The sequence below is a fragment of the Salmo salar genome, chromosome 05 (assembly GCF_965601325.2).
Source record: "Salmo salar chromosome 05, fSalSal1, whole genome shotgun sequence".
Lineage (NCBI taxonomy): Eukaryota > Metazoa > Chordata > Actinopteri > Salmoniformes > Salmonidae > Salmo > Salmo salar.
In genome coordinates this window covers 25,009,814-25,036,679 of record NC_138295.1, presented here as the reverse complement: position 1 = coordinate 25,036,679, position 26,866 = coordinate 25,009,814, and the positions used below count along the sequence as shown (strand labels likewise).

The 26,866-nt window shown below is 43.2% G+C and overlaps 4 protein-coding genes and 1 non-coding gene across 13 annotated transcripts in view; 4 read left to right on the top strand and 1 right to left on the bottom strand.

The window, feature by feature from the left end:
* The window catches only part of LOC106604445 (septin-6), a 44,336-nt gene extending 36,460 nt beyond the window's left edge, over positions 1-7,876 (top strand). For 2 of the 8 annotated variants that reach the window (XR_006769841.2, XM_045718000.2), the window contains 2 exons: positions 532-576; positions 6,500-7,876. Coding sequence is in view for 5 of the 8 variants with exons in the window: in XM_045718000.2 (XP_045573956.1) it covers positions 532-535 (4 nt within the window). In the remaining 3 variants the exon portion in view is untranslated. The other 6 variants (XR_006769839.2, XM_045717999.2, XM_045717996.2 and 3 more) reach the window with 4 other exon arrangements.
* Positions 7,877-8,653: 777 nt separating this feature from the next.
* LOC106604447 (NF-kappa-B-repressing factor) lies at positions 8,654-13,677 on the top strand. Its single transcript, XM_014199066.3, has 3 exons — positions 8,654-8,938; positions 10,500-10,624; positions 10,767-13,677. The coding sequence occupies exons 2-3, from the start codon at positions 10,534-10,536 to the stop codon at positions 12,995-12,997; spliced, it is 2,322 nt and encodes a 773-aa protein (XP_014054541.2). The 5' UTR covers positions 8,654-8,938; positions 10,500-10,533; the 3' UTR covers positions 12,998-13,677.
* A 195-nt stretch (positions 13,678-13,872) lies between these two features.
* Positions 13,873-20,292, bottom strand: ube2a (ubiquitin-conjugating enzyme E2A (RAD6 homolog)). The gene is given in 6 exon segments (NM_001140902.1): positions 13,873-14,892; positions 15,071-15,159; positions 15,309-15,398; positions 19,449-19,474; positions 19,670-19,750; positions 20,079-20,292. Coding segments are annotated over 6 exon segments (459 nt in total). The 5' UTR covers positions 20,123-20,292; the 3' UTR covers positions 13,873-14,763.
* Positions 20,293-25,689: 5,397 nt separating this feature from the next.
* Positions 25,690-25,761, top strand: trnae-uuc (transfer RNA glutamic acid (anticodon UUC)). The gene has a single exon. It is a non-coding gene; the product is annotated as a tRNA-Glu (tRNA).
* A 677-nt stretch (positions 25,762-26,438) lies between these two features.
* Positions 26,439-26,866, top strand: part of elf1 (E74-like ETS transcription factor 1) — a 76,336-nt gene continuing 75,908 nt past the window's right edge. Inside the window, exon 1 of one of the 2 annotated variants that reach the window (XM_082975105.1) lies at positions 26,439-26,716. The gene's annotated coding sequence lies outside the window, so the exon portion shown is untranslated. The remainder of the gene's footprint in view (positions 26,717-26,866) is intronic. The other variant, XM_082975106.1, reaches the window with a different exon arrangement.

Below are 26,866 nucleotides of genomic sequence, written 5' to 3'. Positions count from 1 at the left end.
ACTCTCCTCCCCATTCACTTCATGTCTCTGGGTTACTGATCAAAACATTATTGGCCAGTTTCCTGGACACAGATTAAGCCTTGACCTAGACTAAAAAACCTAGCTTAATCTTGTCTGAGAAACTGGCTGTATGAATGATAGTTATTAATACTTCCTCGTTTGCTAAACCTTTGAATCCCAAACTTGGAGCCTTTCTATTTCCTTATCTAGTGCAAAATATAAGCCTGTAGATAGCTTATGCTACAAATTAGTGTTTTGTTCAGGAACCAAAGGAGATGAGCATGGCATTTTTTAGTGAGTGGTGTAGATGTCACATGTGTATGTGTTGCCGCGTTCAAGACAACTCGGAAACTGACATTTCCGACTGAGGCCCAAGTTTCCCACTTTGAAAATATCTGAATCAGCCAATAGGAAGCTCTACACAAAAAACATATTTAACTCTGAGGTTCCTAGTTTCCAAGTTGTCTTGAATGCACCATATTTGTCCTGTGAGTGCATGTGTCACCTATGTTCATCCATGCTGTTTTACAGTTAACTCCTCCACTTGCTGCATGCTGCATGAGGCATCTTGTCCTGGTAAGGCTTGCATACTCAACTGTTCCCCTGGTAACCAATGACAAAAAGCACATAAATCAATGTTTAAATACATGTTAATCAGATGTGAGTTAAACACATATTTGAACTTAAATGAGAAGGAAGTCCTCAAATTATAACTATACATTTATTTCAATAAGTCTTTTAACTTCTAGCAGCTGGTAGAAATGCAGGCAACAATATGTCTACTATCAATACCACAACAATCTGCTTTTGTGGTCCGCCCTTCCCAGCCCTGCCCAGCCCAGCCACTACACAAAGAGACATTCAGAGTCCTGCAGAAACTGCAGGGTCACGCTAGTGCGCTGTTCAGCTATAGGGCCAATCCTTGTGTACGAAGATTTTTGTTGTTAATCCTTCAGCTATTTGACACCCACCTCTTTGTTGATACAAAGGAAAAACCCACTGAGAGCTACGCTATTCATACAGACTCAGCCATACACTCATCAACAAAAATGGTTCCTCGCCTGTCCCCATCTGTGGTAGTCCATAAAGTAAGGAGTCTTGCACGAGCCCAAACAGCAGGAGCCTATCTCCTGTTTCTGTAGCGTGAGTCAGCTTGATGTACAAGTAAACCCCCTGGACAGGACACTAGTCTATCACAGGGCCTTACCCCCAATCTATCTCCCTGATGCTGAATGCCAAGCATTTTTATAGTCTTTGGTTTGACCTGGCCGGGATGGAACTCCCAACCTTCCAATCCCAGGTCGGACACTCTAACCACAAGGCCACTGAGTCGGTGTGTTGTCTATTAGCATACCAAGTCCATTTAGTTTCAACAGATACTCTAAATCTCCCCACCCCCATTCACTCATAAGTCCTATAAACAGTAACAACCTAAATGCATGTTCCTTTTAACATTACATTTTACCACTAACATGAAGAATGTGATTCTGTCATTTGATTAAAAAGTATGTCTATCACAGGAAGTTGGTGGCACTTTCATTGGGGAGGACGGGCTCATGGTAATGGCTGATTTCCATGTGTTTGATGCCATTCCATTAGTGCTGTTTCGGCCATTATTATGAGCCGTCCTCCCTTCAGAAACCTCCTGTGGTATCTACCAGTGTTGGCGTTAACCCCTAGAAAGCAGTAATGGTCCTTCTCTCTCGTTTCCAGTTAAGGATTCCTGTAGGAATGATTTTTCACCCCATCCCTGGCAGTGCCATGCTGTTCTCTGTGCCCTCCAGCCCCCCCTCTCCCCCATTCCAAACCCCACACATGCCCCTGCACTGTGGAAGAATCCAGACATTACTGTGAATGGGAATCCTTGACTCAAACACATCCTTTTTGCGCTAAAGATGCTTGTTTTTGTACATTTTTTTTGTTACGAGCCATTATCCTCTGTTTGCCTGTTTGCTTTCTGTTGGAAAGTAGATGTATTCTCTTGTTGTTTTTGTTGTTGAGCTGTTCTGCATGACTGAGTGTGCTACTGTTGTGGCAGGCAGGAGTTTGTGGAGGCTAAGGTGAAATGTATATCAGCTGTGGTCTGACCAGGCCAGTGGTGTGTGTGTGTGTGTGTGTGTGTGTGTGTGTGTGTGTGTGTGTGTGTGTGTGTGTGTGTGTGTGTGTGTGTGTGTGTGTGTGTGTGTGTGTGTGTGTGTGTGTGTGTGTGTGTGTGCGTGCGTGCGTGCGTGCGTGCGTGCGTGCGTGCGTGCGTGCGTGCGTGCGTGCGTGCGTGCGTGCGTGCGTGCGTGCGTGCGTGCGGACACATTTTAATATACTTGTAAGTACCAGAAGTCCTCACAAGAATAGTAAACCAACTAAAATTCAGAGAAGTGAGGACATTTTGTTGGGTCTCACTTGTAAAAAGGCTATTTTAGTGTTAGAATTTGGGTTAGAGGTTAAGAGTTAGGGTTAGGGAAAATTGGATTTTGAATGGAAATCAGTTGTTGGTCCCCAAAAAGACCTCACTAGTATAGTAAGACATAGCTGTCTATGTGCGTGCTCATTAGCATCTTCCGGTCCATGTTTCAGACCACCACTATTCTACTCACTACCAGGGTATAATCAACCACTCCAATAGTATGACATTATGACGATGTGCGCTGATATCGTGTTGGCATACAATGTGTAATTATTGAAAATGAAGATACAATAATAGTATGTTTTGAATGAGGGCATGTTGTCCACCGCCTATCAAGAGAGTAGCCTGGTCCCAGATCTGCTTGTGCTTTTGCCTGCTCCTAACATGGCATGAATAATGAGTGACAGGGAGTTGGCATGATAGCACAAACTGGCACTCAGGCTACGGAGAGAGTGAGCGTTAGTCAACTGCTGATGTGATTTCATCTTAGCCTGGTGCATGTGCAAATATGAATGATTTCTTGTCATCTCTTTGCCCATACCTCATTGTTTTTCATATACTGTACGCTATCTGCATACTTGTTAGCTTTTCACGTTTGCACATTTTACACAAATGTGATTTTGTATATTTCCAGTGCAATTGTGAGTTTTAGATTTTTTTCTACATATAACGGCACATTTTAAGCCATTTAACCAAATAACAATAAGTATTGCACTTGTATCAGGGATCAGTATTGCACTTGTATCAGTGTTACACAAAAAATACTTCATCTTCAAGGGAAATAAAGGGCGAATTTCACCAAATATTTCAACTGTGGCCACGATTATTGTGTATGAAATATTCAATGAAGCAGTAACATAGTATGTAAGTGGGTTCTGCATGTGAGGATATTAGGGTTTCACATAGATTCTGATTACAGTTGAAAACACTAGCTTTGGTCTACATTTTTAACTCTCATTCAAGGGCTTCGAGATATCACGCCATTGTTATTGTCAAAACAACTCTCCTTACAGAGCTTTACAGAGCAAAATTGTCTGCTAACCTGAATTCATAGGGCTGGATCCTAACTTGAGATATGCGCACAAAACTTGGAATTTCACATAAATCCTGAATTGAACTCAGTGGGAGACTTGCATGAGAATTTAAGTTAGGTGCTCAAATGTCAAGTTAGTATTGAACCTTATACTACTGCACTGCTTTTGTCTGAACAGACTGAGCCAGCAGTATTCTCCATCCCTCCTAGAGAAACAGGATAGGAACACTCCTTTGTTTGGCAGATAAGTGTCAGTGCCAATGAGATTGTTGGGTTTTATTTTCAAATCCACTTCCTTCACATCTGTATCTTGAGGACAGGGTGTTGTTTATCAGAAAAACATTTCCACCCTCCAAAAACATGTATTTTTGTCTTTGCTCAATATAATCGTGTGGGACAGTTGGTCTGACGAGTGTCTACAGATGTAGGCCTTTTGTTTCCATCTAAATTTATTGAAATGAGTCTCTTACACATTCTTGTACAAGGGTGTAGTAGGTATGGTTTACAACTTCTCACAATCCCTTCTCAAGTTGCTCTGTCTCAATGTTTCTGGGGAACTATTTTCCTCGGCTTTTTGGGTTGGCAGGGTGTGCCTTGGTGTGTGGTGTCATTCACACCCTGCTTCAGTCCCCCTGTTCACTGCTATATGTATTTACCTTTCCTTTGCAGTAATCCCTGGCTCTGCACTGAGTAGGTGCTTCCACCCTCAAGCTTTGCTAAGGGACCAGGCTTTGTGGGTAGCCGGTACCCCAAGGCTGAGGAGAGGCATTGCGGACCCTGGTTTAAAAAAACATTCATCTACTCTATGTTCTAACTAAAGGATACCCCTATACAGTTGAAGTCGGAAGTTTACATACACTTAGTTTGGAGTCATTAAAACTCGTTTTTCAACCACTCCACAAATTTCTTGTTAACAAACCATAGTTTTGGCAAGTCGGTTAGGACATCTACTTTGTGCATGACACAATACATTTTTCCAACAATTGTTTACAGACAGATTATTTCACTGTATCACAATTCCAGTGGGTCAGAAGTTTACATACACTAAGTTGACTGTGCCTTTAAAGAGCTTTGAAAATTCCAGAAAATTATATCATGGCTTTAGAAGCTTCTGATAGGCTAATTGACATAATTTGAGTCAATTGGAGGTGTACCTGTGGATGTAATTCAAGGCCTACCTTCAAACTCAGTGCCTCTTTGCTTGACATGGGAAAATCAAAAGAAATCATCCAAGACATCAGTAAAAAATTATAGACCTCCACAAGTCTGGTTCATCCTTGGGAGCAATTTCCAAATGCCTGAAGGTACCACGTTCATCTGTACAAACAATAGTACGCAAGTATAAACACCTTGGGACCACGTAGCTGTCATATCGCTCAGGAAGGAGACGCGTTCTGTCTCCTAGAGATGAACGTACTTTGGTGCGAAAAGTGCAAATCAATCCCAGAACAACAGCAAAGGACCTTGTGAAGATGCTGGAGGAAACAGGTACAAAAGTATCTATATCCACAGTAAAACTAGTCCTATATCGACATAACCTGAAAGGCTGCTCAGCAAGGAAGAAGCCACTGCTCAAAAACCACCATAAAAAAGCCAGACTACGGTTTGCAACTGCACATGGGGACAAAGATTGTACTTTTTGGAGAAATGTCCTCTGGTCTGTTGAAACAAAAATATAACTGTATGGCCATACTGACCATCTTTATGTTTGGAGGAAAAAGGGGGAGGCTTGCAAGCCAAAGAACACCATCCCAACCGTGACGCACGGGGGTGGCAGCATCATGTTGTGGAGGTGCTTTACTGCAGGAGGGACTGGTGCACTTCACAAAATAGTAGATGGCATCATGAGGAAGGGAAATTATGTGGATATATTGAAGCAACATCTCAAGACATCAGTCAGGAAGTTAAAGCTTGGTCGCAAATGGGTCTTCCAAATGGACAAGCATACTTCCAAAGTTGTGGCAAAATGGCTTAAGGACAACAAAGTCAAGGTGTTGGAGTGGCCATCACAAAGCCCTGACCTCAATCCTATAGAAAGTTTGTGTGCAGAACTGAAAAAGCGTGTGCGAGCAAAGAGGCCTACAAACCTGACTCAGTTACACCAGCTCTGTCAGGAGGAATGGGCCAAAATTCACCCAACTTATTGTGGGAAGCTTGTGGAAGGCTACCCGAAACATTTGACCCAAGTTAAACAATTTAAAGGCAATGCTACCAAATACTTAATTGAGTGTATGTAAACTTCTGACCCACTGGGAATGTGATGAAAGAAATAAAATATGAAATAAATAATTCTCTCTACTATTATTCTGACATTTCACATTCTTAAAATAAAGTGGTGACCCTAACTGACCTAAAACAGGGAATTTTTACTAGGATGAAATGTCAGGAATTGTGAAAAACAGAGTTTAAATGTATTTGGCTAAGGTGTATGTACACTTCCGACTTCAACTGTATGTATAGCACTGCTGCTCTAACTATATGTGCTCACTATGTGGCTTAATCTTAATATCTTGTCTATGGCTCTGCCTTTTGTCATGTTGTGTGTTTTTGCTGTGCTGACTTTGATGACTAATATCAGCGTTTTGCTCTTTGTTTCTGGAAGATTGACATTTCTGGACTATGTTGTTGTGCACGTTACTTGGTAGTTTTCCCATCGTATTACGTTTAATATTGTCCATGTTTGATTTATTAAATGACATTGAATACCCTTTTGGGATTTTCAGAGGACATAATATCTGCTGCGAGCAGTTAATTAGACTTGTCTCGATGAAGGGATTAAGCTATTTATTAAATGTTTTAATCAGTATTATGCTCAAATCGAATTAGTCAGCTATAGTATGGTATTATATTAGTAGTTTTTTATGACAGACAGTACATGTGTAACGTAGTTAGTGTAATTTGAAGTACAGTAGCAACTATACATGCCTTAGGAAAACCCCAAAACTTTGTCTTTCCTCCCAAAATGTCAGTAATCCTTGTTTCTTATTTATCTTGAACCTTGCCTTCTGGTAAGCACTGTTGCCTGGGCCTCTTGTAACTTTGCATTTGTCTCTTCCTCTCTCTAGCTTCTTTTAATCTGTCTTGCCCACCTGTCTGAAGAGGGGATTGCAGCTTCAGCGAGAACGAAGCACCCGTTTCCTCTTCCTGTCTTTTCTCTCTGCATCAACCTTTTTTAACTTCTATCTCATCTGCTTTGTTGACCATGGCCTAATGTGGGCTTCACATGGTATTTTTTGGATAGTTAAGTTTTGTCACCTAATCAAGGTACACTTTGGCTAGTGGGAGACCTTCACTCTTAATATTTTGCAGCTCCGTCTTGGTGTATGAATGAACGAAGCTTTGCTCAGGTAGGATTCTAAACGGTTGTTCAAGAGAAACACATCTAATCAATAGTTTCATCATACCAATTGTAACAGAGCCAAGGCTCTGGATTCATTTATATTTTGCACAAAACTATCTGAATTTCATTGACAGTTAATTTTAAGGAAGTCTTTATGTAATAACATTCAATCATATTTTACGTCCATTTTGAGAAGGGCTCATTCTGTTTGAAATAACCAGTACTATTACAAATAGCCTATATGATTAATGTGCTGCTCATTCAAAGGGGGAGTTAGTTCTGAATACAAATGGCAGAACCCAGATCTCAATAAAACACTGATAAAACCAATACACATTAATTTGGTGATTGATAGAGAAAAGTGTGACATCTAACCTTACATGTGTGACTAGTAGATACTTTTGTCAGTTAAAAACCAAAAGACAATTGCCATCCAAAACAGTGTTCTTTATGTTCACTGAATAGGTTGTCTCATTTCAACTTAGAAGCGCCAAAGCCGTATTCATGTCAAGCACTTATTTAGTGAAAACGCCTTTTCCGTACTGAAATACCATGTAGGTCACATTTAATGCCCTTTACACATTGTGCTTTAACTACCATCACCCTATTCTGTATTTTGCATGTCTAATGCTCTTTTATTTCATCACTTCTGTGATCTTGACCTTTTGCTCCCGTAGCTGTTTTCTCCCCTAACAGTTTCGTTTTGCACTATTTCACATTTGGTGCTCTATATTGTTTGGATCAGATTTATCTTGTGTATTACTCCTTGTTATACCCTTCTCCACAATTTTCAGCATCCATATTGCCAAATATTACAATGAGATGGAGTTGAATCCTAGGTACAGATGGATACATTTGTATAATTTATAAGGATATATTTTGTGTATTGAAGTGGAGACCTGTTTATGAGATATGATCTTTGGATGTGACTCTTCTCTCTGTAGTTACATTTTGGTGTAAGAAATTGCCATACATTTTTCTAGCATCTGCCATAATCACCCCTCCTAGTGAATTAGCTGTCCACCCTTCAAATTAATTATGAAATATTTTATTGTAGTTTGATTCCATTGATGTACTTTTTCAATAAAATGATGAAAATAAAGTGTGCATTTGTTTTGTTATGCCAAATTACTTAGTTGTGCAAATAAACGTTGGCGTTATATAAATACTCACACTTTAATAAATAAGCCCACATTTTTGGTGCACTTTGAAAGTGAAGAGGAAGACTGCCACCTTCTGGTTCTCAGGTGGAGCGCATGCATGCGGAAACTGATGCCAGACGCCATGATTTTAGACGGACTAGAAAATGGAGGGTTGTAAGCAAAGATATTTATAACTAACCCCAGAAAGACCACCACAGGTCATTTTCAATAGGAACAAATGAGTTAGTGGGCAGAAGAATCAAGTAGGGAGGCAGGGCCAAGCACGAGGCAGCGAGATCCTATTGGCGCGTTGTAGCACGTATTTGCATATTTATGTTAGGGAACGCCTACTTTGTAGAGTGCGCGTGTGCAATAACTCAATTCGCCCTTGCACTCCTAAACAACGAACATTTTTTACAACTTTGGCAAAGAGTAAAATCTACAAAACGCAGTCCACGCTGTTCGTATCATAGTTTTGGGAGCAGAAAACGGTATTGAAATCAAATGTTTCATCGATGAGAAAATGTCCATAATATTGGCAAAAATGATTCTGCTTAATATTCTCCCACAGTCGGCTATTGGGCTTCCTCTCATCACCATATTTGGTAGTGAGTGGATACGCCAACCGGATGCTTCACACATACATTCGCTGAAATATCTGTCTCATTGTTCTATCTGTGGTTATATAGGACGTTGACGGGTTGTCACTAGTTACTACAGCTACAAAGTCAATATTGGCTATATCGTAAAAATTTATGAAAACAAAAAATAGCTTTTTGATCTTATTTTAAGGTTAGCAGTGTGGTTAAGATTAGGTTTAAATCAGATTTTAAGGAAATAAATAGGCGATGTTGGTGTTTATCCATAATTATGACTTTGTGACTGTGATGACTACTGACGAGCCCCCCCGGATGTTATGGTGTTGACCAAAGGCGAAGCCGCTCGCTAGACATTGAACTATATTAGTGGAAGACTGACACCAAGGGCACAAAGAAACATCAGACGTATCACTTTGCATTGAGGTAAGTGGCTAAAATATGAATTTGAGCTAAAAACAATTCGACAACTAGCTATCTGTCTCGTGCTCCGTATCACATTCCCGTACAAGATGATGCATCAATCTTTTTTCAATGAGCTAGCTAGCTAGCTAGCCATCTTTGCTCGTTTACTGCGTCACTTGTTTCGTCTGTTAAAATCTGGTTTACTTTAAAACAGAGTGTTAATTATACCATTTAATCTGTAGACAACTTAAATTAGCAAACGAAGACTTGATTGTGTGCATCAATGATAACGTAGTTAGCTGTTATGCTAAAGTTAGCTAGCTGCTACGTAGCGTGCTAGTTAACTCGGTAACGTTATACCAAAGACAGTACAGTGAAGATAGGCCAAAACTGCTTCTCCAATACAAATCCCAGATCTCACTTGTAGGCGATGTCATGGCGACGTTGGCTAGTTAAGCTCATGCGTAGAAACACGTCATCGGGGCTAACAGTCGTGTCTTGCAGAACTGCGCAGGCTGTTAAATCAAAGGCTCTCCGTCAATGTAAAGTTGTTTTTGACGAAAATGAAAACGTGTCAGTTTGTCACTTTCACGTGGTTGGAGTAATAACATCTTCAACTGCTTAAGACATTGGCTTGAATCTAGGTTGTGTCTTTAGATGGAGAAAATGAACTAAGGAATAATTGTTCACTTCTCAAACCCTGGTCTGTTTCGCAAGCGTCCCCGAAAGTCTCGCGATGTTGCCCCTCTGGGTTTAGAAACTCTGTGGTTATACTTAGTAGAAAATACGGTTTTGAGAAGTTGTGCACACAAAGGAGGCATAATTAATCAGAAATGTAGTTAATGTTGCCATAAATAATAGCATTGTTATCCACATCAGTCTGTCTATTCTTAGCTAGTTATCTAACGTTAGCCATAACATGAATTCTTAGCGACTCATGATGGTGGTCTTTCTGCCAGCTGGGGCGTCTTCATTATGCTGTCTCAGTTGCAAAACGTTTCTCAAACGAAACGGGAGGGTCCTACTTGACTTTGTCCAATAGAAACTCTCGTTTTAGTTGAAAAACATGTCTGGGTAATGATTACACTCCTGGTAACGTTCGCTAATCTTCTTTGTTGCAGTCTGTAAACTGATCTTGTTAGCTAGCACTAGTTATTTTTGCCATCGTTCCAATAATTACCTTTACAGAGGCAAGTCACTGTCAATGCGTTTCGAAAGTGAGAAACAGTGGTTGGCCATAAAACAATTTATTGTGAAACAAATTCAAATTGAAAATTGAGCAGCCTCAGTTGTTCATGGGGTGCAGGATGGTCTTCTCTGCCCACAAGGCCTTTCCTGACACCTGGATAAGGACATAGGCGTACCTTGTCGGAATCATGGCCTAATATGAACCTGTGTTCATATGTAGCCTAGAGATTTGTTTTTAGCCCACAGTTTGATGTGGGAATTATGTGGGAACAAAAGTTCTCTCCCTAATAGAGTATTTCCTCTAGTAGAGCCACGTTAACTGTGTTACAGTGCTAGCATAGAAATACACATTATGCTTGTTTACCTTTTTATATAGCTCTGTTTTCTTTTAAAGGTATGGCTCTGATCTGAGGTGAGAGGTGCTGGACATGGCTGAAAGGATTGACATTGGCGAAATGCCCTCCTTTGACCTGGTTCCAAGTGTTGAAGCAAAGAAGAGACCCAATTCATCAGATGGCAGTGAGTGATTTTGGTTCTTCAAATTGAACTCCTTGCCACTGTTTAAAGTATTTTTCTAATTTACTGGAAGATGAAAAATAACTCATATTGATTGTTATACGCTTGTCATTGATTGATTCTCTGTTTTGTTCTTTAATGTTAGGAGAAGAGCCAATGAGGAAAATGCCGGTGTCCAAATTTGGTTCCAGACTGCGGTTTGAGCCTGTGCACTTTGTTAGTGGTGGCAGGTCTGGCAATGATGAGAAGGAGAATGACAAGGAGCGCCGTAGGAGTGAGGTGAACAGTGTGAGACAGTGGGACTCAGACTCTGACCGTCCCTCTTATGGCAGCAACCGAGCTCCAGACTCCTCTGCAGTTAGGCCTGCATTCGACAGAGTTTCATGGTACGGTTCTTCTTCTGACTCTTGGCGGGATAGAGAAAGAGAGAGAGACATACCCTCAGGTAGCACAAGTGGTTTAGGTCATGGAAGCCAAGGATCCGCTTCAAATTATATGACTAAAGTGCAGCAGGACTACTCGGCCAGATACGAGTTCCACAGCACTAGGCATCCGGACACATACGCTCAGGCCCCTAGATTTGATGGATATGGAGGGGCCAATCGATCAGGGGGCTGGGGGGATTCAGGACGCCAAGGCCTTGGCTTCAGGCAGCAGGACAGACCCACATCCAGCAGACCATTCAGCAGAGTCTACAGCAGCCCAGGGAGGAGCTGCCCCTCATCTGTCTCTGGGTCTTCTTCACAACCCATCCCCATATCTCAAGCCGTGCTGGATGAAAAGCAAAGGCTCATCAATAGTGTGGCATCCGCCATAGCTGTCACTTTAAGAGACCCCGCGTTCATGTGTGGAGCTGAATCTCCTAACTACAATTTCATGCTGAGCCGTAGCATCCAAGCCTGTAAAACCAATCCGGAATATGTCTATGTCAACCTCAAGGATATCCCTCCAGCAGACCTACCCAAGAACAGGAAAGTACCGACTGATGGCTATGCCTGTGAGCTGAGATGCCAGTGTGTTTACCTTGCTACTGGCTACTCTGGCAGCAAAAACGGGGCCAGGGACCGTGCTTCTGAGCAGGCTATGAAGCTTTTCTTTAAACTGGTGGAGGTCCGTGTAGTGCAGCGCAAATTCAAACACTCCTTGGTCAATGATATTGTGGTCTGCCAGACGCACTGCCCTACCCCTGCCTTTCTACCGGCACTGCGTAACCCGGAGGACAAGCCTACGCCTAGCTCCAAGGGTCAATACGAGCCTGACAAACGCAAGCACTGGACAGATTTTGTCGTTGTTGACAACGCTCATGATGCCATCTGCATTCTTAACAACTCTGCCGCCTTCAACCGCATGAAGATTGACTACAAGTTCGACGTGGTCCCCAACAGCAGTGCATGGCAATGTAGCGTGTACTTGCAGGATGCGCTGGTGGCACAGGCCAGGGGAAGTAAGAAGACGTCTAAACATACAGCAGCTGAAGAGGCGGTGAGGAAACTACGCATGAACCAGGCAGCCCGGCAGCAGCAACAACAACCACAGCAGTTCTCTCGAGGGAACCATCACTCTGACCCATCGGGTGGTCGTTTCGGTCACCAGGGTGGTAGGAAGAAACACTTGAGCGAACTGGTCATCCTGGAGAACTCAGACAATGCCATCTGCATCATCAATGACACTGCCCAGTTCAACAAGGTAGCTGCCGATTATAAGTTCACAGTGCTACCAGACCACCGCTGGAGGTGTGAGGTGTTCCTGGAGGGTCAATATGTAGCGGCAGGCATCGGACCGAAGAAAACGGTGAAGCACATTGCAGCAGAGGAGGCCCTGGCCACACTCCGGCAAACACAGGCTGTGGTGAAATCCAACCTCAGGAAGGAGGGTAATGCTGACGCTCTCTCTCGCCACCAGATTCTGACTCGCTCTGGTGAAGAGTCCTCGAGACAGGAGATCAAGGAGGACAATATCGGGAATCAGCTACTCCGCAAGATGGGCTGGAAGGGTGGCGGATTGGGCCGGGAAGGGGAGGGCATCTCTGAACCCATCAAGGTCAAAGAGCAATTCTCCAGAGAGGGACTGGGTATGGACATGGACAAGTCTGGGAATCAGCTCACCAAACGGAACATAGAGGACATCATCCGTAACTATGCCAGTTCAGACCGCCAGGACGACCTGCGCTTCTCCACTGAGCTCAACAATGATGAACGCAAGCAGATCCACCAGATATCCCAGAAGTATGGCCTGCGCAGTAAGTCATACGGCCAGGGCAGGCTGCGCTTCCTCATCGTCAGCCGCAAAGTGCACAAAGACCAGCTCATTGGCCAGCTCCTGCAGGAAGGGCAGGTGGGACGCTACGAGCTGGTGAAACCTCAGGCCTCACACTGACTGGATATGTCATAGCTCCAACAATACTTACCACAACAACAAAAAAATCACACCTGATCTGGGAAAAGTTTGTGAATGTAAAATGTTTCAATCTTCTAGGCTTGTCTTTCGGAGAAACACTTGTGGTTTCTGCATTCCTTTTCATACAATTGCATATTTTCTGACATTGTATTAACGCTTGTGTCATTCCACTATTTTGTCAGCTTCAAATTTGCACAATATGCTAGTCTTGAACTGCTTTGTGCTGTTAAGGTTGATTAGAGTGCTGTATCTTTTGACAGAAATCCTGAATTTTTAGCAAATGTTTTTCATGGCTACAGAAATAGCCTTAACCAGCAGAATGCCTGCCATTTCACCTTCACAAAAGTTTCATTAGAAATGTATATACTGTTGGCATCACCAGGTGTAAACTAGAGGCAACATCTGTAACTATATGCGGACATTGAAAGATCCCTGCCACAATACTTGCAATGTTTACCCCCCTCAGATAGTTGAGAACATTTACAAATAAACTGCTTCCATGACTTGAATTTGATCTTTGTAATGTGGTAATAGTGCAAGCTGTGATCCCTTTGGAATGTCAGATGTATAAGCCTGTGTGAATACAGTTCACTTGTCTGCTTGTTTTCACAGCTGTAATAACGCTAATCAATAAATTAAGTCTACTGTCTGGACTTCAATATGTGAGTTGACTGGTGTTATTACAAAAATGTTTTCTTATTAACTACTATATCACAGTGGCAATTTGAACCATACTCCTCCAATGTTTGCAGGGCTGTAAGTTTGAAGCAATATTGTGGAGACAAGAGGGATCTGAGACCAGCTGGACACTTAGTAAATCATGTCGCTCCATCATCCCTCAAGAAAAGCACATTGAATGTATCATTTTTATTTACACAAATTGAATGGTGTTAAGGACACTGCAACATTCCCATGTGGTATTTGTAATTACGTAATGGAACTCAAGTAATTGGGCATCTAAACCATAAGATTTGAGCATTAAGTACAGACAACCTTTGCCTTGATACATTGAGTTCTGTGCATGAGAAAAAGTTTACCACAAATTCTCAGAGCAGGCAATTTGTCAATCATCTTCATAAATATGCTTTTGCACTAGCGTTACAGGACTTGCATTTAAAAGTGCACCAAGTATGTCCCTTACCGAAACACTTGAGTCCTGTTGGAGATATCATTCAAAGAGCCATTCAATTCATAAAACAAAGCCCTAACAAGAACATGGTTTGTGTATGTAAAAAGGTAAGGTTTTGAAATTGACATTGGTTGGAGAAAAGTCCATGACAGGTGTTCATCACATTGTTTCTTAGTTGGATTACTATCATACTGCAGCTCCAAAAAGGCAAACGTGTGAAAGCTAGAAACAAAACAGTCGAACCACAGCAAAAACCCTCAAACTTCTGAATATACACAATTATCTGAATCAATACAGCAAAATCACACTACAAGCCAAAGACTTAAAACACTAAAATGACAAGAATAACTCCTGACCCCCCAAAGTACCTTTTTGTTCCAGGATAAAAAAATATGGGGGTAAATTACATTGTAAGTAACCCAGATATAACAAGGTACATTTACTTTGATGTGCTCTTGTCCAGGAGGAGCATTACGCATGAAGGGAAACCACAACAGACAACCATACTGCAGAGAAAGATTCAAACCATGTGTATTTCATTTCCTTTGAGATATTTTTCTTCTGTTCTCTTTTGACTTGAGGCTGAATATTGTTCATACTTTGAACGGTGAGGGGGTCAACAATCGCGCCAACTCTGTTCCACGATGGCAGACACCCTCTTCTCGTACTCCCGCTTGTTCTCCTGGTACAGCTGAGCCGCCTGGCTGTTGGCTGGGCTGTTGGGATTCGGCTCATCCAGTAAAGACTAAGACAATGCAATAGTAGACACTTCAGTAGCAATAGTATTCTGGCACCCTTTGACTAGATTTTTAAAATTCAAATACTTTCAAACACCGTTATTTGAGAAAAAAATGTAAGTACAAAAGGAGCTTTACAATGCAAGTAAGTATTTCATGAAGATTCATGGATAATGCTGAGAATACCTGTATTGAAGTTAGAATTGAAGAAACATCATAAGTCGGACTCCAGCGGTTCTGAAGAATGTCCAAGCATATACTACCATCTGCATAGACTGCACAATACAGAACATACATTTACTTCATAACAAAGACTGGTGGATTGTCTTGTTGACAACGATTCAGCTGTTCCACTATAAAATGATCCTGTAAGCAATAAGCATGTTTCTAAAACAAAAATAAAAACATTAAAAAAAAAACATACCGTTTGGATGAAACATTTTGGAGACAAAACGCACAGTTGGAGGCTTATTAGGGTATTCCTCTGTGAATTCTATTGTGAGTTTGAAAGTTCCTGAAAATAAAGGATATGAGAATATTAATTATCAAGTGGGCACTAAAACAATCACACAATGGTAACCCGTTAGCTTGACAATGACCACAAATGGATCTGGGACCAGGCCAAAACAGAATGGCTTAGAACAAATTCAAAGTTGTCTTGCTGCAAAATGTTTTGAGCAACCAAATAGCATACTGTATTTGGCCACCAAATTATTGTTACTATTTCAATAAAATATACATATCCTAAAGCACAAATGTACATAAATGCAACTCAATGAGGGACATTTGCTAGAATGGAGGATTACTGATGGGTCTGATACGCATATTCACTGACAGATGACGTCAAACAGATACAATCCCCTGGTTTTGACCCCAAGCTTTAACCCATATTTCACAGGATTCATTCACTTGCTAGCAGGCAATAATCTCATCTCAGCGATTTAACAGGTCAGCTGGATTGCTGTAGTAGTTCTGATAAGACACCACCTGGTCTACAATGTCAAATCAAAGGTTTATTGGTCGTGTACACAGCTCAGCAGTTGTTATAGTGGGTACAGCAAAATGCTTATGTTACTAGCTCCTAACAATGCAGCACAATGTCAAACAAGTTCACAAATAATTAAAACAAATTTAGAAAGAAATCAAATTTTATTTGTCACATACACAAGGTTAGCAGATGTTAATGCAAGTGTCGCAAAATGCTTGTGCTTCTAGTTCCGACAGTGCAGTAATATCTAACAAGTAATCTAACAATTCCACAACAACTACCTAATACACACAAATCTAAAGAGGTGAATGAGAATATGTACATGTAAGTATATGGATGAGCCATGGCAGAGCGGCATATGCAAGGTGCAATAGATGGTATAAAATGCAGTATATACATGTGAGTAATGGAAGATATGTAAACATTAAAGTGGCATTATTTAGACTGCATTGTATAAAGTGACTACTGCTTGGGTCTCAATGTAGGCAGCAGACAGTTAGTGATTGCCGTTTAGCAGTCTGATGGCCTTGAGACAGAAGCTGTTCTTCAGCCTCTTGGTCCCAGCTTTGATGCACCTGTACTGACCTCGCCTTCTGGATGGTAGTGGTGTGAACAGGCAGTGGCTCGGGTGGTTGATGTCCTTGATCTTTTTGGCCTTCCTGTGACATCGGGTGCTGTAGGTGTCATGGAAGGTAGGTAATTTGCCCCCGGTGCTGCGTTGTGCAGACCGCACCACCCTCTGGAGAGCCTTGCGGTTGAGGGCGGTGCAGTACCAGGCTGTAATACAGCCCGACAGGATGCTCTCAATTGTGCATCTGTCAAAGACAAATTTATTCAGCCTCCTAAGGTTGAAGAGGCGCTGTTGCGCCTTCTTCACCACACTGTGTGTGAGTGGATCATTTCAGTTTGTCGGTGATGTGCACGCTGAGGAACTTAACTTTCCACCTTCTACACTGCTGTCCCTTCGATGTGGATAGGGGGGTGCTCCCTTTGCTGAAGTCCACGATCATCGCCTTTGTTTTGTTGACATTGAGTGAGAGGTTGTTTTTCTGACACCACACTCCGAGGGCCCTCACCGCCTCCATGTAGGCTGTCTCGTCGTTGGTGGTCATCAAGCCCACTACTGTTGTGTCGTCTGCAAACGTAATGATTGAGTTGGAGGCGTGTATGATCAGGGAGTACAGACGGGGGCTGAGCACACACCCTTGTGGGGCCCCAGTGTTGAGGGTCAGCGAAGATGTTGTTTCCTACCTTCACCACCTGGGGGCAGTCCATCAGAAAGTCCAGGACCCAATTGCACAGGGCGGGGTTGAGACCCTGTTGTGACTAGTCTCTCAAAGCGCTTCATGACAGAAGTGAGTGCGACGGGGCTGTAGTCATTTAGTTTAGTTCTTTGCCTTCTTGGGTACAAGAACAATGGTAGCCATCTTGAAGCACGTGGGGACAACAGACTGGAATAGGGAGCGATTGAATATGTCCATAAACACACCAGCCAGCTGGTCTGCGCATGCTTTGAGGACAAGGCTAGGGATGCCGTCTGGGCCAGCAGCCCTGCGAGGGTTAACACGTTTAAATGTTTTACTCACGTTAGCCACAGAGAAGACGACGGGGGTGCGCAGTCCTTGTCAGCGGGCCGCGACGGTGGCATTGTATTATCCTCAAAGCGGGCAAAGGAGGTGTTTAGTTTGTCTGGAAGCGTGACGTCGGTGTCAGTTACATGGCTAGATTTCTTTTAGTCCGTGATTTCCTGTAGACCCTGCCACATACGTCTCATGTCTGAGCCGTTGAATTGCGACTTAACCATGTCCCTGTACTGGCATTTCGCTTGTTTGATTGCCTTGCGGAGGGAATAGCTAGTTTATAGTTTATATTCAGACATATTCCCAGAACTCTTTCCATGGTTAAATGCGGTGGAACATATGCCTGTCCGCATGATCAAAACAATCTTGAAGTGTGGCTTCCGATTGGTCGGACCAGCGTTGAATGGTTCTCGTCTCTGCCTATAAGACGGAAGGAGCAAGATGACGTCGTGGTCGGATTTGCAGAAGGGAGGGTGGGGGAGGGCTTTGTATGCGTCACGGAAGTTAAAGTAGCAGTGGTCAAGGGTATTGCGCATGCGTTTAGCGCAATCAATATACTGATAGAATTTAGGTAGCCTTGTTCTCAAATTTGCTTTGTTAAAATCCCCAGCTACAATAAATGCAGCCTCAGGTTGTATGGTTTCCAGTTTCCATATAGTGAAGTTCCTTGATGGCTGTCTTGATGTCTGCTTGAGGCGGAATGTACACAGATGTGACTATAACTGACGAGAATTCTGTTGGTAGGTAAAATGGCGGCACTTGATTGCAAGGAATTATAGATCGGGTGAGCAAAAGGACTTGAGTTCCTGTATGTTGTTATGATTACACCATGAGTCATTAATCATAAAGCATACACCTCGCCCTTCCTTTTCCCAGAGAGGTGTTTATCTCTGTCGGCACGATGCATGGAGAAGCCCGATGGCTGAACCGATTCTGACAACATATCAAGAGAGCCATGTTTCCGTGAAACAGAGAATGTTACAGTCTCTGATGTCTCTCTGGAAGGCAACCCTTGCTCGAATTTCATCTACCTTGTTGTCAAGAGACCGGACATTGGCGAGTACTATAGTCGAGAGCGGTGTGCACGTCTACGAAGCCTGGCCAGGGGGCCGCTTCATCTACGGCGTCGTTGTTTTGGATCGCCTACTGGAATTAGCTCCATTGTCCTGGCTGGTGGTCCGAACAGAGGATCCGCTCCGGGAAAGTCATATTCCTGGTTGTAATGTTGGTAAGTTGACGTTGCTCTTATATCCAAGTGCTTCCCGGCTGTATGTAATAAAACTTAAGATTTCCTGGGGTAACAATGTAAGAAATAATACATTAAAAAAACAAAATACTGCATAGTTTCCTAAGAACTCGGCGCCATGCTGTACTGTCAGAACAAATCCAATTAATACTGTAAAAGTAATCCAACTGCAATCTATACATATACACTGGATGAATTTACACTAAATATATTAAATTGCACACACAGCAGTAGATATTACAGTGAGCTATGTCAAGAATCCAGTATATAAATAAATGTGATGTGTATAAACAGTAACTAAAATGCAATGTACAGTAGTAGAAATATTAGTATAAACTGTCAAGAATACAGTACTTAAATACACAGCACAAAACCAAGGCAAAATTGATAAAAATGCAGGAACTGAGCTTCCAGACTAGAGCCCGGAGTATAAATATATATGTGAATGGTGTGTACAGCCAGTATGGACAGTATATGAATAGAAAAGGTGTGTAAAGCAGTAGTTATATAGGATGATCATGAGCCATGACTAGAATACAGTATATACACAAAGTGACCAGTGTTCAATGACTATGTACATATGGCAGTAGTACTAGTACTGCTAGTCTACGTACTGTTCCAACTAACAGGTCTCCCATGCAATTAATTAGTCCATATCATGGTACTGATCACTTCGTTTGAGTTGTCAAACACATGCACAAGAATGTACCAGCTACAAAAAAGGAATCGCATATCTAGCGAGCTATTTACCATCTTCAAAAGGTGTTCCCTCTGGGCTGGGGAAGAGAGAAAACAGTTAACTTTACATAGCTAATGTTAGTTTGATAACTTTAATATGATAGGGACAAGAGGTTCAATGTTAATTTCTTGAAAATTAACAGATAATTCATAATACCCTACTTTGGATAGATGTTAAACATTATTTCTAGCTAGCTAACGTTAGCTACTACTTTTATAGTCCAGTCACTTACCCAAAAATTACGGCATTCCATACCATGATATTGTTTTCCGACGGGGCTCCACTAACTCCTGCAGGAGGGTCCTCTTGAAGCCTGAGAAATAATATTATTTCGATGCTTAATTAGCAAACGTTAGTAGTTCGCTAGCTAGATAATTAAAATAGGCTGACGTTAACAGCAGTAGCCAGGCCAGTTAACGACAACTTGAAAATATTCAGCTGTAATGTTATCTTTACGTTAATCCATGTATTAGCTAACGTTAGTAACTTATTTATCAAGTAGCTAGTAACTTATGCTATCCAGTAACTGTTAAGATGTTTGATAACATTTCGCAAAAAAAGAAAAATTAAGCTAGCTAGCAAGTCAGACAAACAATCACCTAGACAGTCAAGCTAGCTAGCAAACTGCTCCTCACACATACCGCTTAAAATCTCTCATTAAACGTCGTCTTGCTGGAGTTGACATCTTATTCAGTTGAAAAACTAAAACGTACGCATAGGGTTGCTAGTCACACGTTTTAAAACAAACGATTTTCACAGTAATTATTATATTTCCCACGATAACGTTAAGTTTCCACAATCTAGTCCCCCTCAGACAGGAGCTGGCTGGGCTAGCCACTACTAGCGTTACCACTCACAAGGAAAAGAGGGGTGAGTGTTGGTATGGTTCTTTTTTTTCTTTATTTGCTTCTGCTTCTGCTTCAAGATTTGTGTGGCGGATCGGATCCAAATTTCAGGTGCATACACCGCCACCTACTGTACTGGTGTGGGAGGTAATTCACGGCTTACCTACATTACATTCTTGATACGGTAATACAAATTGGGAAAAAGGAAAATTGCCAGTGGTGGAAAAAGTACCCACTTGTCATACTTGAGTAAAAGTAAATATACCTTAATCGAAAATTACTCAAGTAAAAGTGAAAGTCACCCAGTAAAATACTACTTGAGTAAAAGTATTTGGTTTTAAATATAGTTCATGTCATGGTTCCACCTGTCACCAGAGGGTGGCAGAGACCGTCCTAGAGACGGTTGTCCTTTGCAGAAGCTTGAATTGTTAACCATGTGCGTTCGTTTCCTGAGTGAGTTTTCGAGATTTAGTGTTTGTTGGTTTTTCAAGTTTACTGTGATCCTGTGGCCACTGTTTCTCAGTAAAGTATCATTTTTATCCTTAACCACTGATTCCTCGTCTGGTCTCTTCTCTGCAGCTGGGTCCAATCTTACCACGTCACAGTAAGCTTCTGCCTCAACATGGACCCAGCAGAGATCACCCGGATCCAGAATGCTATAACACTGCTGGGCAGGGGCGGAAATCCCGGGGAGGACGGGGGGGACACGACCCCCCCATCCTGGGAAAAATATGATTTGTCCCCCCCAATATATCACTGAAACATAACTATGTAATTTAAATAATATTAATAATACGCAATGAAAGCAATTGTGCTGATTATAGACAATTAATAGCTTGTTTTTAAGTTTCAAAAGATTGCAACCCCCCCACCCTTTGCCTCACAATGGTTTGATCCACTGCCAGTTCCTTAGCTTGCGAGGTAACGTAGAGGTCATATCTACTGTCTGAAAGGCACTCAATGCACGTAACTGACGTGAGGTTAATCCAGTCAATCGCGCACACACACTAGCTGAATATGCAGAGCTAGCGCGCAAATATTAACTATTAAGCTAGCTAGTACCTATTCCATTTATGTGGCGTCGTCAAAGATGGAATCTTTGCTATCGTCAATTTATTCCAAGATCAGCATGCATGAAAGTTAGTGCTTCAAAGTCCCTATGATAAGGTTAGCGATAAACTGAACAGAACTACACTCTCTTCTACCATTGTTTTAAATATATTTAATGGTCTCGTTGCAAAAGCTAAATTGTCGCAAGGGAACTTTTATTTATATATTTTATTTCACCTTTATTTAACCCGGGTAGCAAAGATTATAGCAAACACCACTGAATTGGTGCTCGCTAGCTTTGCAAATTCAGCTATTGTTAGAAGCCAGCCAATATGAAACAAACGATTAAAATTACAAAAGGTTCGAGCTACAGTCCTCCTTGTTCCACACCGATTGGGCCATGATCGCCTACATCTCTCTGCTCTCGTGCAAGGCTCTGGTGTGGACGAGTCTATGGACGAGAAGCGGCAAGCCAACTTTTCAACCTCGGCCAAGGGGCCAGACCAGAGGCTTCGTCTTTGAGTTCCGCACCCTCGCCGCTCAGAGTGGGTGGAACACTGAGGCCCTGGTCACCGCTTTCCAGCAGGGTCTGTCTAACTCCATCAAGGATGAACTGACCGCTCGGGAACTGGGAGAGGACCTCGAGTCCCTGATAACGCTGGCCATCAATTTCGACAACCACATCCGAGAACGTGTGAGACAGTGCCTTTTTGACACCGCCCCCGTATCCCGGTTTCCGGAGCCCCCCGAGCCCAGCATTGAGGAGCCCAGGCAGCTGGGACGTACACGTCTGAGCCCACAGGAACTTGACAGGCGCATGCACAACGGCTGCTGCCTCTACTGCGGAGGTCTTGGCCATCTCTGTTATACATGCCCAGAGTTGACGGGAAACGCTGGGGCTCGCCAGGACAAGGGTAGACCCTGACGAGCTGTGCAGTTACACCCCAGCTACCTGGTCACCGTCTGACACTACCCACAACCCTCCATTGGGACAACCGTCAGCACCACATTCAAACCTTCATGGACTCCGGGGCCGCGGATAAATTGAAGACCAAAACTTTTCCGCTCTCCCTCCCGAGTACTTCAACCTCCGGGAGGCCTTCAGTAAGAGGCAATCCTCCACCCTCCCTCCTCATCGTCCATATGACTGCACCATAGAACTCCTACCTGGCTCCACCCCTCCTGGGGCCGTCTGTACTTCCTGAAGCAGCAGTCATGGACAATTACATCTGGGAGTCGCTGGAAGCAGGTTTCATTCGCTCCTCTACATCCCCAGCTGGTGCAGGCCTCTTCTTTGTGGGAAAGAAGGATGGAGGTCTGCGTCCATGCATTGATTACAGAGGCCTGAACAGGATTACGATTAAGAATCGTTACCCCCTACCCAAGTAGGCTCAATTGGCCCAGTGTCGTCTGGGTTTTGCCGGTGTAGGCCGTCATTGAAAATAAGAATTTGTTCTTAACTGTCTTGCTTAGTTAAATTTTATAAAAATAAATAAATAATAATATTTACCCATGATATCTGCCCCCTTTAGAACTGGCCCTTGGGGCCCAATTCTTCATCAAACTGGACCTCCGCAACGCTTACAATCTGGTGAGAATCAGGGAAGGAGATGAATGGAAGACTGCCTTAAACACCCCAAGTGGCCACTATGAGTATTTAGTCATGCCCTTTGGATTATCGAACTCACCGGCAGACTTCCAAGCATTGGTCAATGACACGCTTAGGGATATGTTGAATCGGTTTGTCTTTGTTTACGACATCCTGATCTTCTCCAAGACCCTTCCAGAACACATCCTGCACGTCCGCCCAGTCCTGAGATGCCTCCTGCAGAGTCAACTATACATAAAGATAGAGAAGTGAGTTCCATGTATCCCAAGTTTCTTTCCTGGGCCACATTATCTCTACCGCTGGCATCCAAATGGACCCCGTAAAGGTGAGGGCGGTCACTGACTGCCCCCATCCCGCCTCACTCAAACAAGTCCAGCGGTTCCTTGGGTTTGCCAATTTTTGCAGGTGTTTTATACACAACTTTTGTGCGGTGGCAGCGCCTCTCACAGCCCTAACCCGCAAGTCCCAGAACCGTTTTTGCTGGACCCCTGAGGCTGACAGGGCATTCAGGGAACTCAAGGGATGTTTCACCTTCGGACCCATCCTCGTCCATCCTGATCCTACCCGTCTCTTCGTGGTAGAGGTTGATGCCTCAGAAACCGGAGCAGGGGCGGTCCTTTCACAGCAGAACGAGGGGGACAAGAAACTGCACCCATGTGCCTTTCTCTCCAAGCGGTTCTCGCCAGCAGAACGCAAATACAATGTAGGCAACCAGGAGCTCTTGGCAGTTAAGTGGGCCCTTGGGGGGTGGAGACACTGGTTGGAGAGGGAACCTCATCCTTTCGTGATCTGGACGAACCATAAGAACTTGGTCTCCATTCAAGAAGCCAAGAGGTTGAACTCTCGCCAGGCTAGGTGGGCTGTGTTCTTAAACAGGTTCAACTTCACACTAGCCTATCGCCCGAGACCCAAGAATCAGAAAGCAGACGCCCTGTCCCGCCAACACAATGTCTCTAACAAGGAGAGGGACTCCAAGCCCATCATCTCCAGCTCCCGCATTGTGGCCCCCGTGATATGGAGTATTGAGACCACGGTCTGACAAACCCAGACTTTATGTTCTGCGATCAGCCCGTTCCTGAGTACTACAATGGGGACACTCCTCTAAATTAACTGGGTATCCAAGGGTTAATCGGACACTGGAGTTCCTGAGGCGGAAATTCTGGTGGCCCAACATGATTAAAGATGTGAGATCCTTCGTTACGGCCTGCTCCACCTGTGCCCAAAGCAAGTCCTCACTACTGCGACTGGCTGGGTTGCACCAACCCCTCCCTGTTGGGGCATCGGTGAGTCTCTCCTTGGGGTTCCACCCACAGTCGAATGGGCAAACGGAGCGGGCCAACCAGGAGTTGGAGAAGTTCCTCTGCTGTTTTGTCTCCTCCCAGGCCAGCAACTGGAGCAAGTTCCTCGTCTGGGCAGAGTATGCACACAACACACTGCCGAACTCGTCCACTGGACTGTAGCCGCTCAAGTGTCAGTTCTAATTCGACCCCGCCCCCCTATTTCCTGAATAATAGGCCGAAGCAGGGGTGCCATCAGCCGAGGCGTTCATTAGACGATGGTGCGATCCTCCTTGCTCCACTCCTCTGCCCAACACCAAGGCAAACCGTTACCGAAGGCCTTTTCGGGCTCCTCCGACCGGGTCAACGGGTGTGGCTGTCCACCCGTGATCTTCCCTTACAGGTGGACTCACGGAAGCTCGCTCCACGCTACATAAGACCATTCAAGATCCTGAGTCGCATCAACCCTATCGTCTCCAGCTTCCCAGGTCTATGAGGGTCTGTCCATCCTTCCATGTCTCCCGTCTCAAGCTGGTAAGGACCAGTCCCTTCTCTCCTCCCACAACTGCACCTCCGCCTGCTCGACTTGTTGATGGTCCCCCGGCCTACACTGTCCGACATCTGTTGGAGGCTCGTCGGGTCCAAGAAACCCTGCAATACCTGGGGGACTGGGAGGGATACAACCCCGATGGGTGGGCGTGGGTGCCTGCCCTGGACATCCTGGAGGAAGGAATCATTTTTAAAATGGACCACCCTTGGCTGGAAATTCGTCACTTGTTCATCACGCGATGATTGTGTTTTCAGCCACCGGTGACTTGTGAGTGCTTCATATGCGCTACAGTCAATTATGATTGCATGTCTACATATATTAAATATATAATTATTAATATACACCTACTGTATGATAGCTAGCAAATTAATTAGCTAACTAATGTTAGCCTGCCTAGCTGGAACGTCTGAATAAGGAAAATGTTTTATTTCTACAATTTCCAAAAGAGAACCAAACAAAAACATTTACTTAGACCGCTGCGCCACTCGGGAGCCCATATAAAGTGTTTTTTCTCAACGTTGCCGAGATGTTACGTGTCCTACTTATAGTTACTCCAGCAACCTGCTGGAGAAGACAGATTTTGGGCTCCCTCTCGCTTCGCCTCTTCCTCTCTGTTTATAGCTACTGTTTTTTAGTGCATGCACCAGTTACATGAAGTCGACACTAGGTGGGGTTGAATTGCCATGGATAGCAGAAATGTGGAGATGTGTTAAATTCAGACTTTTGTAAAAACAATAACATCTGTAATAATCTAGAAAATTATAATGGTAGAACTCTTTATACAATGACCCTACGGGGCAATGTAGGCCAGCGTAGGAGAGTCAGCTAACTATAACTGACGTGTTTACAATTATTTATTGTCTAACTACGCTTATACAGGTCAGATATAAATCTATACATTTGCCTCTATGACGTATCTGTTCCCATATGGTCTAGCGGTTAGGATTCCTGGTTTTCACCCAGGCGGCCCGGGTTCGACTCCCGGTATGGGAATTACTTCTTTTAACATGGTCTCGTTTCGTTCATGTATAGAAACATGTAGTTGTTTCACAATAAATTGTAAAACTGCTCACAGAGAGCAGGACCAGTGTGTTTATCAGTTATTATGCTAAAAACTCTGCAACAATATCTGAAGTCTGGAATGTATATTGTTCAACTGGACAACACAGTTGTTAATAACATGAAGTAGATTCCCGAAGTAGGAAATGTACCGAAAATGCGATCCCTCTGAAGTGGGCGGGATTCAAAGTGCACTGTTATTTTGATATTCTAAGGGACAGTGTGCATTTATCGGTTTCAATGTATCAATCTGAGCCACATCCTTGGCGCTCTATATTTAACGTTTTTTGTAATAGTCATGGAATTCCATAATGTTCGCGATTGTAAATCTAGTTGGTGTTAACACAATCCAATTCAAATTATAAAAACGAAGTGTCTATATCATTCTCAGTTCAGTTGAAATTCAGATAGGCCTAGTTTATTTTAGTCTATACCGGTAAGTTTTTAGTCTTCTCAATAAGAGTAACCAACATGACATAATTTTTTCATAACGTCCTGTTTCTCCATAGTTTTAAATGCTAGACAATCATGTCTTATGGTTTCTTTTACGCCTGTTACGTCAGGTTAGGGAAAATGTGACTGGTAGGAATTCCCCACGCATCAGCTTTCCGTAAGAAAAAAATAAGAAAAAAAACGGTGTAACCTTTCGTCAAGCACGAGAAAGTAGTGAAACAGGAGTTGCCTCAGTCGTTGTGCTGTACGGATGATGTCGAGCTTTCATCTCACATTTGAAGAAATACATATTTTTGGGGGAATATTACCAAGATGCTGATAAGTGCCTACTGAAGATATTTGGCTACTGGCCGATGTTGATGAAGCCATCATTCATGAGGCATAAGACATTGGCATTTTAAATGTCTGACGCTAGGCTATAAGATAAGGACTAAAGGTGAGTCTTCGCTACTCGAATAGCTAATGATGTACTTCAGTTTTTTTTAATGCAGTCTTGACTATTAGTCTGGAATGTGTATTAATCTAACAGTTGTGTTACCACCTCCCAAGCAGTCCCTCCCAAGCAGTCCCTTATTTTCTAGAACCC